Source organism: Ictalurus punctatus, chromosome 9 (genome assembly GCF_001660625.3).
Source record: "Ictalurus punctatus breed USDA103 chromosome 9, Coco_2.0, whole genome shotgun sequence".
Classification (NCBI taxonomy): Eukaryota; Metazoa; Chordata; class Actinopteri; order Siluriformes; family Ictaluridae; genus Ictalurus; species Ictalurus punctatus.
In genome coordinates, this window is record NC_030424.2 from 3,991,521 (window position 1) to 4,002,470 (window position 10,950).

Genomic DNA, 10,950 nt, shown 5'->3' on the forward strand with positions numbered 1-10,950 from the left:
ATTCAAGGACTTCCGTTCATCTCATTTTACACTTACATGAAGCATTTTCTGCTACAGTGTGACATAAGGATACCTTCTTCCCTTAACATTTATCAGCATATATCAACATGTTCTACAAAGCTATATTAATCATGAGACATGGGCTGGAACTGAAATCATAACAGCAAATCTATTAATAACACACACTGAGGGGAAGAGCGCACAACTCCACAACCAGTCACACACATCTAAACCCGCTACCTGACAAAACAAGCCAAGCTAAGCTAGTTGTACTATATTTGCTCATGTGAGTGCATTTATATTATCATAGATTTTCTGCTATTGTGCCACATCCACTACAGTACGTTTAGTCTGTTCGGTAAGGTCCATAGTAACCACTAAAACACACTATAAGCGCTTTATTAAGAAAATATAATACACTACAACATCCATAACAACATTTATACTCTATGTCTTATAACACCTGTAATATCCATAATAACAAAAAAAATAACTAACACACTATCGGGGCGCATCATAACAGCCACATGGCATGATAAAGAGCATAATGACTGCTATAACACACTAACACCTGTACACATCATCAGCTTTACAGACATTGATTTCAGGTGTTATTAGACATTATAGAGTGTGGTTGGGTTGTATTATGATCCCCTCAGTGCATTCTTAGGCTTTATGGATGATTTTAAGTTCCTGTAGGCCTTATTGTATTATTAGTTGTAGCATTAAACCATTTAAGTGTACTTTTGATATTGTTATATGCTTTAAGGGCAGATTAAAGTGGTTATTAGGAGAGATTATCGTGTTTTCTGGACCCTGTGAGGTATAGAAGAAGTGTCGTAAGGGTTTACAGGTCACATCACCGTATTAAAGCGCTGAGAAGGATAAATACGACTTTAAGAGAATATTCTAATCTCAGAAATGTGGATTCTCTTATTACACTGGTACGTTTCTAATTTAAATCATCAACCTATCTCCATCGAAAGTTTCCTTCTGATGAAAAAGAACTGACGTAGAGGAAAGCGATAATTATAACGTCTTAATGAAAACGAAGAGGAAGCAAATGTTCTTGAGGAACGTATGCGGGTAAATGTTCGCGGAAAGATTTTATTTAATATCAGTGTGTTCATTCGTGTGTAACAGCACCAAAATCACATCACAAGGAAAAAAATCAAGACACTCAAGGTTTCAGTTCACATTTTTAATCAACGCCCCCCCCCCCAACCCCACACATACGAGTGCGCTTCATGTATACTAAAAGGTCAGCAGCTCTCTCCAAAAAATCAAGGATGCTGCGCTTCACTCGGCACAGCGGACGCATGACATTTACAGAGAAAAACTGAAAACAGACATGTGCACTGCACAAGCAGCCAAAACAAGATCACTACTCTACCGTACGACCAGGACACGACAACACCGAGGTCAAAAACGCTCATGTTCAGTACGAGAAAGTCATCATGGCTGATTCTTACATTTTCTAGGAGTCAGGTATCAGATAACGGGACTGAAAGATCGAGCGGGCTTTGAGCGTTATCTTAAAATCAATGTTTATAAAAGCTAAAAATTAAGCCAAGAAGCACAGGAAACGAGATGAATGCAAGAGGTTATTTAAAAAAAATAAAACAAAATAAAATAAAATAAAAAAACCAACAACCAAAAAAAAACCCCATACACCACATCAACTTAAAAAAAAAAAAAAAAAAAAAAAAAAAAAAAAAAAAAAAAAAAATAGGTAGGCAGTCTTGCTTTAAAAAGAGCAGGAAGTCATCTTAAGGCAATTTCACCTCCTCACCATAAACAAAATGCAGACTTTATTTAATACAAAAAAAACCCCCAAGAGATCCGGTCTTTTTCCTTTAGCGCCTTTTCTCTTTTCGGTCCGATTTTCGTTCCCGCTCGCTGCGTGACGGCCGTTTTCCCGACCTGCTCCCATCTGACCCCGTCCTCTTCCTGTCCTTCTCCTTGGATCTCTCCTTCCTCTCTCTGTGCCCACTGCTGCTTTTACTCGGCTTCTGACTCCTGTCGCTCTTCCTCCGTTCAGAATTCCTCCTGCGGCGCTCTCTGCTGCGTGACCGAGAGCTCGACGAGGAAGACGAGGCCGACGAAGAGCTGCTGGAGCTGCTGGAGGACGAGCTTGAGCCGCTGGACGAGGAACCAGACGAGGAGCTCGACGAGGAGCTGCTGCTGCTACGCGACGTCTTCGTTTTAGCTCGACCTCGTGCCTCGTCCACTTCCCCCTCGGCATTCTTTGCTTCCGGGGGCTCAGTGACTACTTCCTGTGGCTGATTGGAGACTTCTTCAGGTTGTCCTGTGTGTGTTTGGGGCTCGAGAGCGCCGCTCGGCTCTGTGCCGTCTTTTTCGGTTGTGGGTTGCGAGGGAACTTCAACAGGAGGATCTTTAGATGCCTCAGCTTGGACTTCCGTGTCGTTTACAGCAGTTATCAGAGACTCGACATGGTCTTCCTGATGGCTTTCCTTCTCTTGCTCCTTCTCTTCCTCCCTGTCGTTACCTACCTCTTCTACCTCCGGACTCTTTTCCTGCTCTACTTGCTGCTGCTCCTGCTGCTGCTCCCCCTCTAAATTCCCCACTACCATCTCAACCTCCATCTTCTCCTCCACCTCTCTATCCTCCACTGCTGTCTTTTCCTCCTTTTCCTCCTCTTCCTCTCCCTTCCCCTCATCCATCACTTCATCCTCCTTCTGTTCCTGCTCCCCCTCTCCCTCCCTATCCCTGACCTCTAAACTCTCCTCCCTCTCTTCCATTTCCTCCTCTGCTTCCTCCTCCTCATCCTCCTCCTCCATCTCCATCTCTACACCATGTCGTTTACCTGTCAGCCTTTCCTTCTGCTTACCCTCCTCTTCATCTTCTTTCTTCTTCCCTTCAGCGTTCTCCGTTTCCTTTTTCCCGGCGCGCTGAGACTGACGCCTCGGCCGAGCCTCCATCTTGTTCAGGTGCTCAGCGAACGCCTCGCGCCTCTCATCAAACATGGCTGCAAAAGCAGATAAACAATCAAACATTCCAGTCAAATTTGCTATTCAGATTAATTTCTCAAACCTGCATTTACTTCACACGTCCAGGCTTCCACCTTTAAAGGAAAAGTCTAAAACGTAACTCGAGATCAGAACAAAGGTAAATCTTTACGCACGATGAAGACAGATGCGGAAAACGATACCAAGTCTAAACGTGCTTTAAAAACAGAACGAAATATTAAGCAGCAGATCTCGTTACAAGCTAGGTTTAACTCCACTAAACTAACTTTATTTACGGTTGAATTCAGAAGATAATGGAAACAGGATGTTTTACCGTTCATTTTTTTCTGAGACTCGTCCAGGAGCTTCTGTGTGGCTGAACACATGCGACCCGGCAGGTAGAGGAGCGGAGGCTTGGTCTTCGTCCTAATGAACTTGATAATCTTAACGTTGTGGGCATTCCACTCCTCTTGCTGTTGGGGGTGGGTGGAGATGAATAAATGAATAAACAGCGACATCATACATAAAAACACATGCTTTTAAGGTGTTCATGAGAAAGCCGAGCGACTCTGAACTTAACTCCTACATCTGAAGCATGGGAAATGTTGAAGTAGTTATTTTGCATATGAATACCCTTCTATGTCAAGCACATTCTGTGTTGTTAACAAAGCATATTATTTTAATCCCAATTAATTAAATCATTAAGCTGCATCACTGGAAGCCATGAACACGACAGGAGTGTTTATAAAATCACAATTCAGTTAAACGATGATGGATAAAGTGGAAGATTACCAGCTGAGCCAGCTCCACTTTATGCTCCAGAAGCCTGAGCTCCGTCTGCTTGGCTCGTCTCTCCTCGAACAGCTCGCGTCTCTCGCTCTCCACTTTCTTACGCTCTTGTTCCGCCTGTACTTCCAGTTTCTGCTCAATTTCCTGCCGTCTTTTAAGCTTAAAAAAAAAAAGAAAAGAAAAAGAGAAAGCGGTGATATTTTCTCGTCCTCGTTTCAAAGCCGTTACGGCTGAGCTGCAGATTCACAAACTAGTTTTTGAAACGAGCGCCATTCGGAAATCATTGCAAGAAAGGCAAAAGGAAGCGGAAAAACAAAACTAATCAAAAGTTAATACACTTTGGGGGGGGGGGGGAAGGGAAAAAAAAAAAAGATACCCTCTCTGTGGACACAGTCGACTCCTGTTTAAACTTCTGTAACGTTCCCATCAACAGGCCAAACATGCGGCGATTTCTGCAGCAAAACAAGAGACTGGGTTCAATTCAGCTTCATTCAAAACACATTGTGGTGCAACAAACAAAACTTATACACAACTCGTTCTAAAATGAAATCAAATATAGATCTGTAATGTAACCGTATAACAGGAGGACGAAAAAAGGAAATAAACCGCCATTTTGTATAAAAACCTGCACGTCCTGCTGTCACGGGCCGTTTTTATTTTTTACATTCATGAAGCTGATTAAGTCTTTAGTGTGCGTTGGAATGAAAAATTATTTACACTAGATAACGAGCATGTCATTTTGATTATTTTAAGACATACTGGTATAGTTTTAAACACCCCCCCGACCAACACTACACATCGGTCTATAACAAACCACTAGGTCACGAGTTTAAAAAAAAAAAAAAAAAACCCCTGCGAGATGACAAATGTTTTAAGATTAACTTAGAGAGGAAAAACCAAGCCTGCTACCTTTGCTTCCCTTTCTCGTCCATGGTCTGATCTTGAATAAGATCTCGACGTGTGCGCTCCTTGGAGGTAGCGACGACTGATGACTGCAACGCTGGCTGCACAGAGACATAAAGGCGGTGTTAACATGCAGAATTTAAATGATCCGATCAGTCCAACGTGCTTTGTGAGGAGCATCACTCTTACACGTTTACTGTATTCAGATGTACATCAACCTTACGATGTCAGTCTTTAACCAAAAAGATCCGTTCTCTTACTTTTTTGACATCGTCCTCGTCCTCAGCGTCGCTGTCATGCCGTGAATCTCTCCTGGCTCGCTGATCCCCCGCCAGCCTGTGAAGACGGGGGAAAAAATTAAAAATACACATCAATGCAACCTTTAAAAATGATCAGATTTAATAACTGATTTAGTTTAGTATCTGTCTGGTTTGCAGACCTCAAGAGTGCCCCTTCGACGTCCCTCTGTTTGGCTGGGGGTCCTCCACCTCCATCGGAGAGTCCACGCCTTCAAACGGAAACATAACGCTTTACATTAAACTCCTTCACCTTTCAATTACATCTTTTCAACATCCTCGTCTCGGAGGAAATAAAGGTACCTCAGTATGTTGATTCCACGGCCCCTACCTCCACCTGGGCCTGTGAGGGAAAGCCGTCTGGTCTGACCCGGCCTACCGACAAAAACACCACATGCATTCATTAAACCTTGCTGAGAACACTTTGGAGAAGAGACTCTGCATTAAAACACACTGTAGATCCTATCTGAAAAGGAAAATAAACATTTAAATGCACTACAAATATACTTGACTGACATTATAAAGAATTTAAAAGTCATCTCTGGTCCTATTTAATGTACAAGTTTAGGGATGAACTCTAATTCTACACAGATAGAATGTATGTGAGAAATCCTTGATGTAGAACGGTTGCGTCCGAAAAGGAAGCTTGCTTACAAGTGTGCACTACATAGGGTACAAACTAATAGGCTTCTACACATTATCTAGTGCACTACGTGTACAATAACCGGCCATTCGGGCGCGGCTTTCTGCTAGTCACGGTCATATTTTTTGCTTGTGAACATATTTATTCCTTAAAGCAGGTGGGTTTTTGTGTGCCTCAAATCTTTTTTTAATGGCAATGTACAGGAGCACGTTTAGTTCGCTAGCTTTGCTAATTCAGCTAACGATACCACGCTAACATGCAGCATGGTTTAACTAGCATAGCTAGCGAGTTAAGTCTTGAGAGGAAATTGTTAAAAGGAATGAAGAGTAACTAAAATAAAATGTTGAAGTCGAAGGCAGAGCAATGTTTCGTCTTTAACGTCCACATTTTGGCTTTAAGACGAACACTGCAGTAACATTAGCATGCTAACTCGTTTGTTAGCCACTTAGCTAAACGTCCTACATTATAAACTGTTAACCGTTTAAGCTTATTTTGTATACCGTAACTCGTTCGGATCTCTGCCGGTTAATTTCTTTATATTTTCGTCCACATTCTTCAAACTCTCCTTCGCTTTTTCGAGCTGGTCTTGTAACGCACGCACAGCCACCGCCATGTTGCTAGTCAGCTGCCGTTCTGCTAACATGCACAGTCGAGTGCGGGGCGCTAAAAGATGGGCGTGAGCAGGAAGCAGGAAACGAGTTGTGTGATTGACAGAGGCCTTAGCCATTGAGAAGCGAGAATGACCAACGATTGCGTTGACTGACAGGAAAATCAACTAATAGAAATTGTCGTGACAAGTTGATGGGTGGGTCAAACGGGCGCCATTTCTTTTTAACAACTACTGGATAAGGTGAAACAAAAGTGAATACTACTAATACTACTACTAATAATAATAATTATTATTCTTATTATTAATATCATTATTATGATTAAAACTAAGTATGTATAACAAAAGCAAATTGAAATTAACAAAACAATCTACAGACTAGTAATTAAATAACTATAAATTTCTACATATTACAGAAAATTACACCTAAAGACACCTAAATTGCTATTTTGAATAGAATTCATACAAGTATAACTTTTTCCATAAAAGTTTGCGTGTATACAAATAAAACTGTAAATTTACATTAAATGCATTTACACTAATGCATATTTTAATGTACAATAATATGTAAGTGTATATATAAACAAAAACAATACAAAAATATATTTATTTTATTTAAAGTCTGACATGAAATTTAAACATTAAACAAAATAGTAACAGAGAAAGAGACAATAAATCTGTTCCTAAAGTGTTAATGTAAGAGTTTATTTCAGTAGAGCTCAAAATTTTTTTCCATTTATACATTTATCAGTTTATCAGATTCATCATTTTGAAAGGGGGGGGGGGGGGGATTGGGTAACAAAGCTGGATGTCAGAAAATATTCGGAATTACTTAAATCATCTTTTTTTTCCCACACCAGCCATATAAACAAATAAAAAAAAGGGTACAGTATTGAAAAGCCGTGTCCAGAAGCTTGGGCATCACCTTCAGCTCCGTCTTCACTCCCTGTCAGCCAAATCATTTTGTTCAAAATACCTTTAAAATAAATAAACAAATACAAACAGTGACTAATCATGTGTCGTTAATCAGGTATATATGATTACACGTCAGTGCGATACTCAAAATATCATCATTAGAAGAGAAGAGAGTTTGTTCTCCTGAGACGAATCATTAACTGTGTGTTAAAGATCCTGATTTGAAAAGAATCAAGCCCCACTCAGATTTGACATTTTGATCAGAATTCATTTTAAAATGAGGTTTTCATTCCATGTATAACAGCAACTCTATCAATAACAAAATATTATTTGGGTGTATTGTTGATGTGGGTTTCTATGCCTTTATTATGGGTGATTTATTCTGGGATATGATGACTGTATGTTCCATGGGTACGCGCCTAGCCGTTATGTTAGCGTGGTAGTTACCTCGCTACTATACAGATCATCAGGTTCAGTGCTGGTAAACGCTCGTCGTCTTTATTCTCCTGGAACAGAGAGGCGGAGATGTCATTTCCTCTGTACAGCTGAAGCGTACAAGGAAGTATCTATACATACATACACTATACAGGGTAAAAGTGTGTGTGTGTGCGTCTCTGTGTGTTTGTGTACCAGGTGAGCCCTCACTGCAGAGCATCTCCTTGCCAGCTGTCTGATGAGTGAATGGGCTTCAGGAAGAAGAGGTTTCTCAAGACACGCCAGTAAAGCATAAAGCCATCTGCCCTGTGAACAACACACACGCCTAATATAATCATCCAACCTAATTTACACTACTAAACAAAAAAACACAAATTTTAATGCTCTAAGAGTCACTGTATGAGTGCTATAATAACATATATACGTATTGTTTGTAATAAACGTAAACTAAACCTGCTTTTAAGTTCATAAACTTTGCCCTTCCCGTACACAAACGTCTTCAAATGAATACATTTTTTAAAAGTAAACTTTAAGTAAAATCCTGTGTGATCATTGTGATATAAAAATGTCATTATTGATGCATGTTTACAAACCAGCTGTGGAACGAAGTCGTTCTCCTCGAACCAGCTGATCAGGTACTCGAGCACGGACGAGACGGTGGACTGAAGAACGGAGCGTCAGGAAATAAAATGATTAATGATTCAAACCAGTCGAATCAGACATTTCTAATCCAACACACACTGCGCTCAGGTGCAAACATCATTACACATTTAACACGGTTCGGATACGTAATACAAGTGTTAATGATCCTGTGCCGTGTTAATGTTACCTGAGGGAGTTTGCTGACGATGCTGAGGAATGGAGGGAAGCCGAGCTGAGGGAGAGAAAGAAAAAAAACGGAGAGAATCGGTGATGGATTTCTCCTCCTTGTGCACGATGGACTGATACAACAGTGTAAACATGATTTCTTATCAAGTAAAATATCTCCAACACAGTCGGATTTATCTAATATTTCACACTGAGATGATTATTTCTTTATTGCAGAAAATTTTGTTAACTCTTCTTATTAAAAAACATTTTTAAAAAATTAAATGCTTAAAAGGAGAAAACGTATCTGCCAATAGAATGAGACAATTTCACACGTTTTCTTATATGAATTATTTGTCTTTGCTATAAACCATTACATACATGTACAAACTTTATGTACTCGATGTCTAACTGCAACACCTGTGTGTGTGTGTGTGTGTGTGTGTGTGTGTGTGTGTGTGTGTGTGTGTGTACTCTCACACCTTGACATAATCGAGCCCTGGACTCTGTGTGTCTCCTTCACTCTGTGTGACATTCAGATAAATATTTGCCCCCAAACAAAATCTCCTCCATCCGTCTTCATCGTCTGCTTTGGGCTGAAGACAGAAAAAATGTCGTTTTTGGAATTCCAGGAGATTTTGTGAATGTTTTGGGGTTTTTTAAAAAAAAATTTGCAAATAGAATGTTTTCTTTCCCAATGATTGCTATGGTGATGGAAACATCTACTTGAAGCCAAGTAATAAACCAAGTCTGTGGTTAAAGTAGATTGTATGTGTATTTCTTTATTTCAACTTAACGTTTAATTTCTCACCATGACCACATTGTCGTCCAGAAACTGGGCTTTCCAGTGCTGCTGGTGTTTAGAGGCGCTCTGAAACACAGAACAGAAGAAAAAACTGAGGTCAAATTCATCGAGGAAAATCAGGAACAACACTTGGTGTGATGAAGCGGAGTTACTGTTACTACATGTATATCAATTATTTTCCTAAAATCAAAAATCTGCCATTACATTTTTTATTTATTACGGGAGAACATATTTTATATGTTCATATTTAATATTTATTCTCTCACTCTATTCTCTCTCTCTTTTCCCTCTCTATTCCCTCTCTCTTTATTCTCTCTCTTCAAGCTAATAAGACAAAAAGAAGCATAAACTCCTCTGTCCTGAAGATGTCGGAAAACCTAAACTCACCGCGTGACCTCTGACTGCTACAAAGCACTGAAACTGGAGACTCCTTCCTTACACGTTACATAAAGACATTCCTCCTTACAGAAAACTTTACCGTATCAAAGATTACACACTGTGAACGAGCAGTTACTACAGAAACGATAACGTATCAGAACGAGCGCATTAACATAAACCTGCGCTACTGTCAGAGTTGCTGTTCTAGTAATCTAATCAACACCTTCAACTGACCAATCACAGTCCAGACTGTTTTAAAGCTATTAATGACAGACAGAGACAGACATAATATCAGCAGTGTGTGCGGGTGAAAATGATGGACCTGTCGGATTTGAGAGAAGTCGCTGACTTGTTGCCGTTGCCACTGCAGGCTGGGAGAGAAACCCTGTGGCGCGGCACGACACTCCGACACCTGCACCACCACACACACACACACACACACACATTACATAAACATGGACTGTTTTTAACATTATATATCCATTAGCATGTAGAAACACTGCACTGTTTCACTATCACACTTACAGAAACATTTACAGTTTGGTTTTTCTTCAGTTTCCTCGGATCGATCTGAGCCACCACGACATCTGGGCAAAGCGATGCTTCCCGTCTGTAATGAGAATAATTATGAATACCATAATGAAAACGAACCCATTATATGTTAACGTTAGCGCTTAGGATTTAGGAATTACGGGACTGATCCGACACAAAGCATTAGTATCAGGTCTCATCCTCCGCTGGATATTTTTCAACATAAATGGTCTTATAATCAATATAAACATACTGGGTGAACACTTTAAGATGCACAGAGTAAGAGCTCTAATGTGGTCTCCTCTCAGAGTAAACTAGAGATACCGTGATGCTGTGAAAACCGGTTTATTGCGTCATCATATCGCACCAGCTGTGACAGCAGCACACTTACTGAACCTGTCTGAGATACTCCTTCGGATTTCTTGGTGGTTCGTTCAGATTATATTCTTCATCTTCTCCATCGTGTGGCTCCACGGGTAAAAGTCTGGGCATTAACTCCTCCACGTCTGATTTCATGGCTAAGCCTTTATTAAAATATATAAAGACACTGTTTACTTTTCTTTTATCTCACGCGCATCTTTTTTTATATATATATATAAATGAGCTTTTAAATTCACTCTCACGTCCCTGCGTTTCACACAACCAATCTGAATCCCAAATGCGTGTTCACTCCCTGTATAAGTGCTTAAAGTAACACCCTTCCACACTCTCCTTAGTGCACACCATTTAAGATATTGTGAAGCTAACAATGATGCTAATAACATGCGACAGTTACTGCTGCGCTTCTTCTTCTTCTTCTTCTTCTTCGTGTTTATTATGACTTTCCAAACCCTAGATTGCCACAGCGCCATCTGGTGCTCACAGTACAGCAC

The 10,950-nt window shown here is 40.3% G+C and overlaps 2 protein-coding genes across 2 annotated transcripts; both read right to left on the reverse strand.

Moving 5' to 3' along the window:
* Nucleotides 1–383: 383 nt before the first annotated feature.
* Nucleotides 384–6,265, reverse strand: pnn (pinin, desmosome associated protein). The gene is made up of 9 exons (XM_017476952.3): nucleotides 6,101–6,265; nucleotides 5,261–5,332; nucleotides 5,101–5,169; nucleotides 4,922–4,997; nucleotides 4,668–4,762; nucleotides 4,135–4,210; nucleotides 3,762–3,917; nucleotides 3,304–3,442; nucleotides 384–2,989 (listed from the first exon to the last, which is right to left on the reverse strand). Exons 1-9 carry the CDS (start codon nucleotides 6,241–6,243, stop codon nucleotides 1,857–1,859), a joined length of 1,959 nt encoding a protein of 652 aa, XP_017332441.1. The 5' UTR covers nucleotides 6,244–6,265; the 3' UTR covers nucleotides 384–1,856.
* A 630-nt stretch (nucleotides 6,266–6,895) lies between these two features.
* gemin2 (gem (nuclear organelle) associated protein 2) lies at nucleotides 6,896–10,585 on the reverse strand. Its single transcript, NM_001201228.1, is given in 10 exon segments — nucleotides 6,896–7,183; nucleotides 7,570–7,628; nucleotides 7,753–7,863; nucleotides 8,151–8,219; nucleotides 8,387–8,431; nucleotides 8,847–8,960; nucleotides 9,176–9,235; nucleotides 9,870–9,959; nucleotides 10,073–10,157; nucleotides 10,470–10,585. Coding segments are annotated over 10 exon segments (771 nt in total). The 5' UTR covers nucleotides 10,571–10,585; the 3' UTR covers nucleotides 6,896–7,146.
* Between the last annotated feature and the right edge of the window lie 365 nt (nucleotides 10,586–10,950).

What these genes read in the sequence shown, in the direction of transcription:
- pnn (XM_017476952.3), bottom strand. Translation starts at nt 6,243, where the DNA reads ATGTTAGCAGAACGGCAGCTGACTAGCAACATGGCGGTGGCTGTGCGT. An exon ending in AGAGATCCGAACGAGTTACG is followed by an intron (nt 5,333 to 6,100) that starts GTATACAAAATA and finishes TTTTGTCGGTAG; the next exon opens with GCCGGGTCAGACCAGACGGC. An exon ending in GTCTCAGAAAAAAATGAACG is followed by an intron (nt 2,990 to 3,303) that starts GTAAAACATCCT and finishes CTGCTTTTGCAG; the next exon opens with CCATGTTTGATGAGAGGCGC.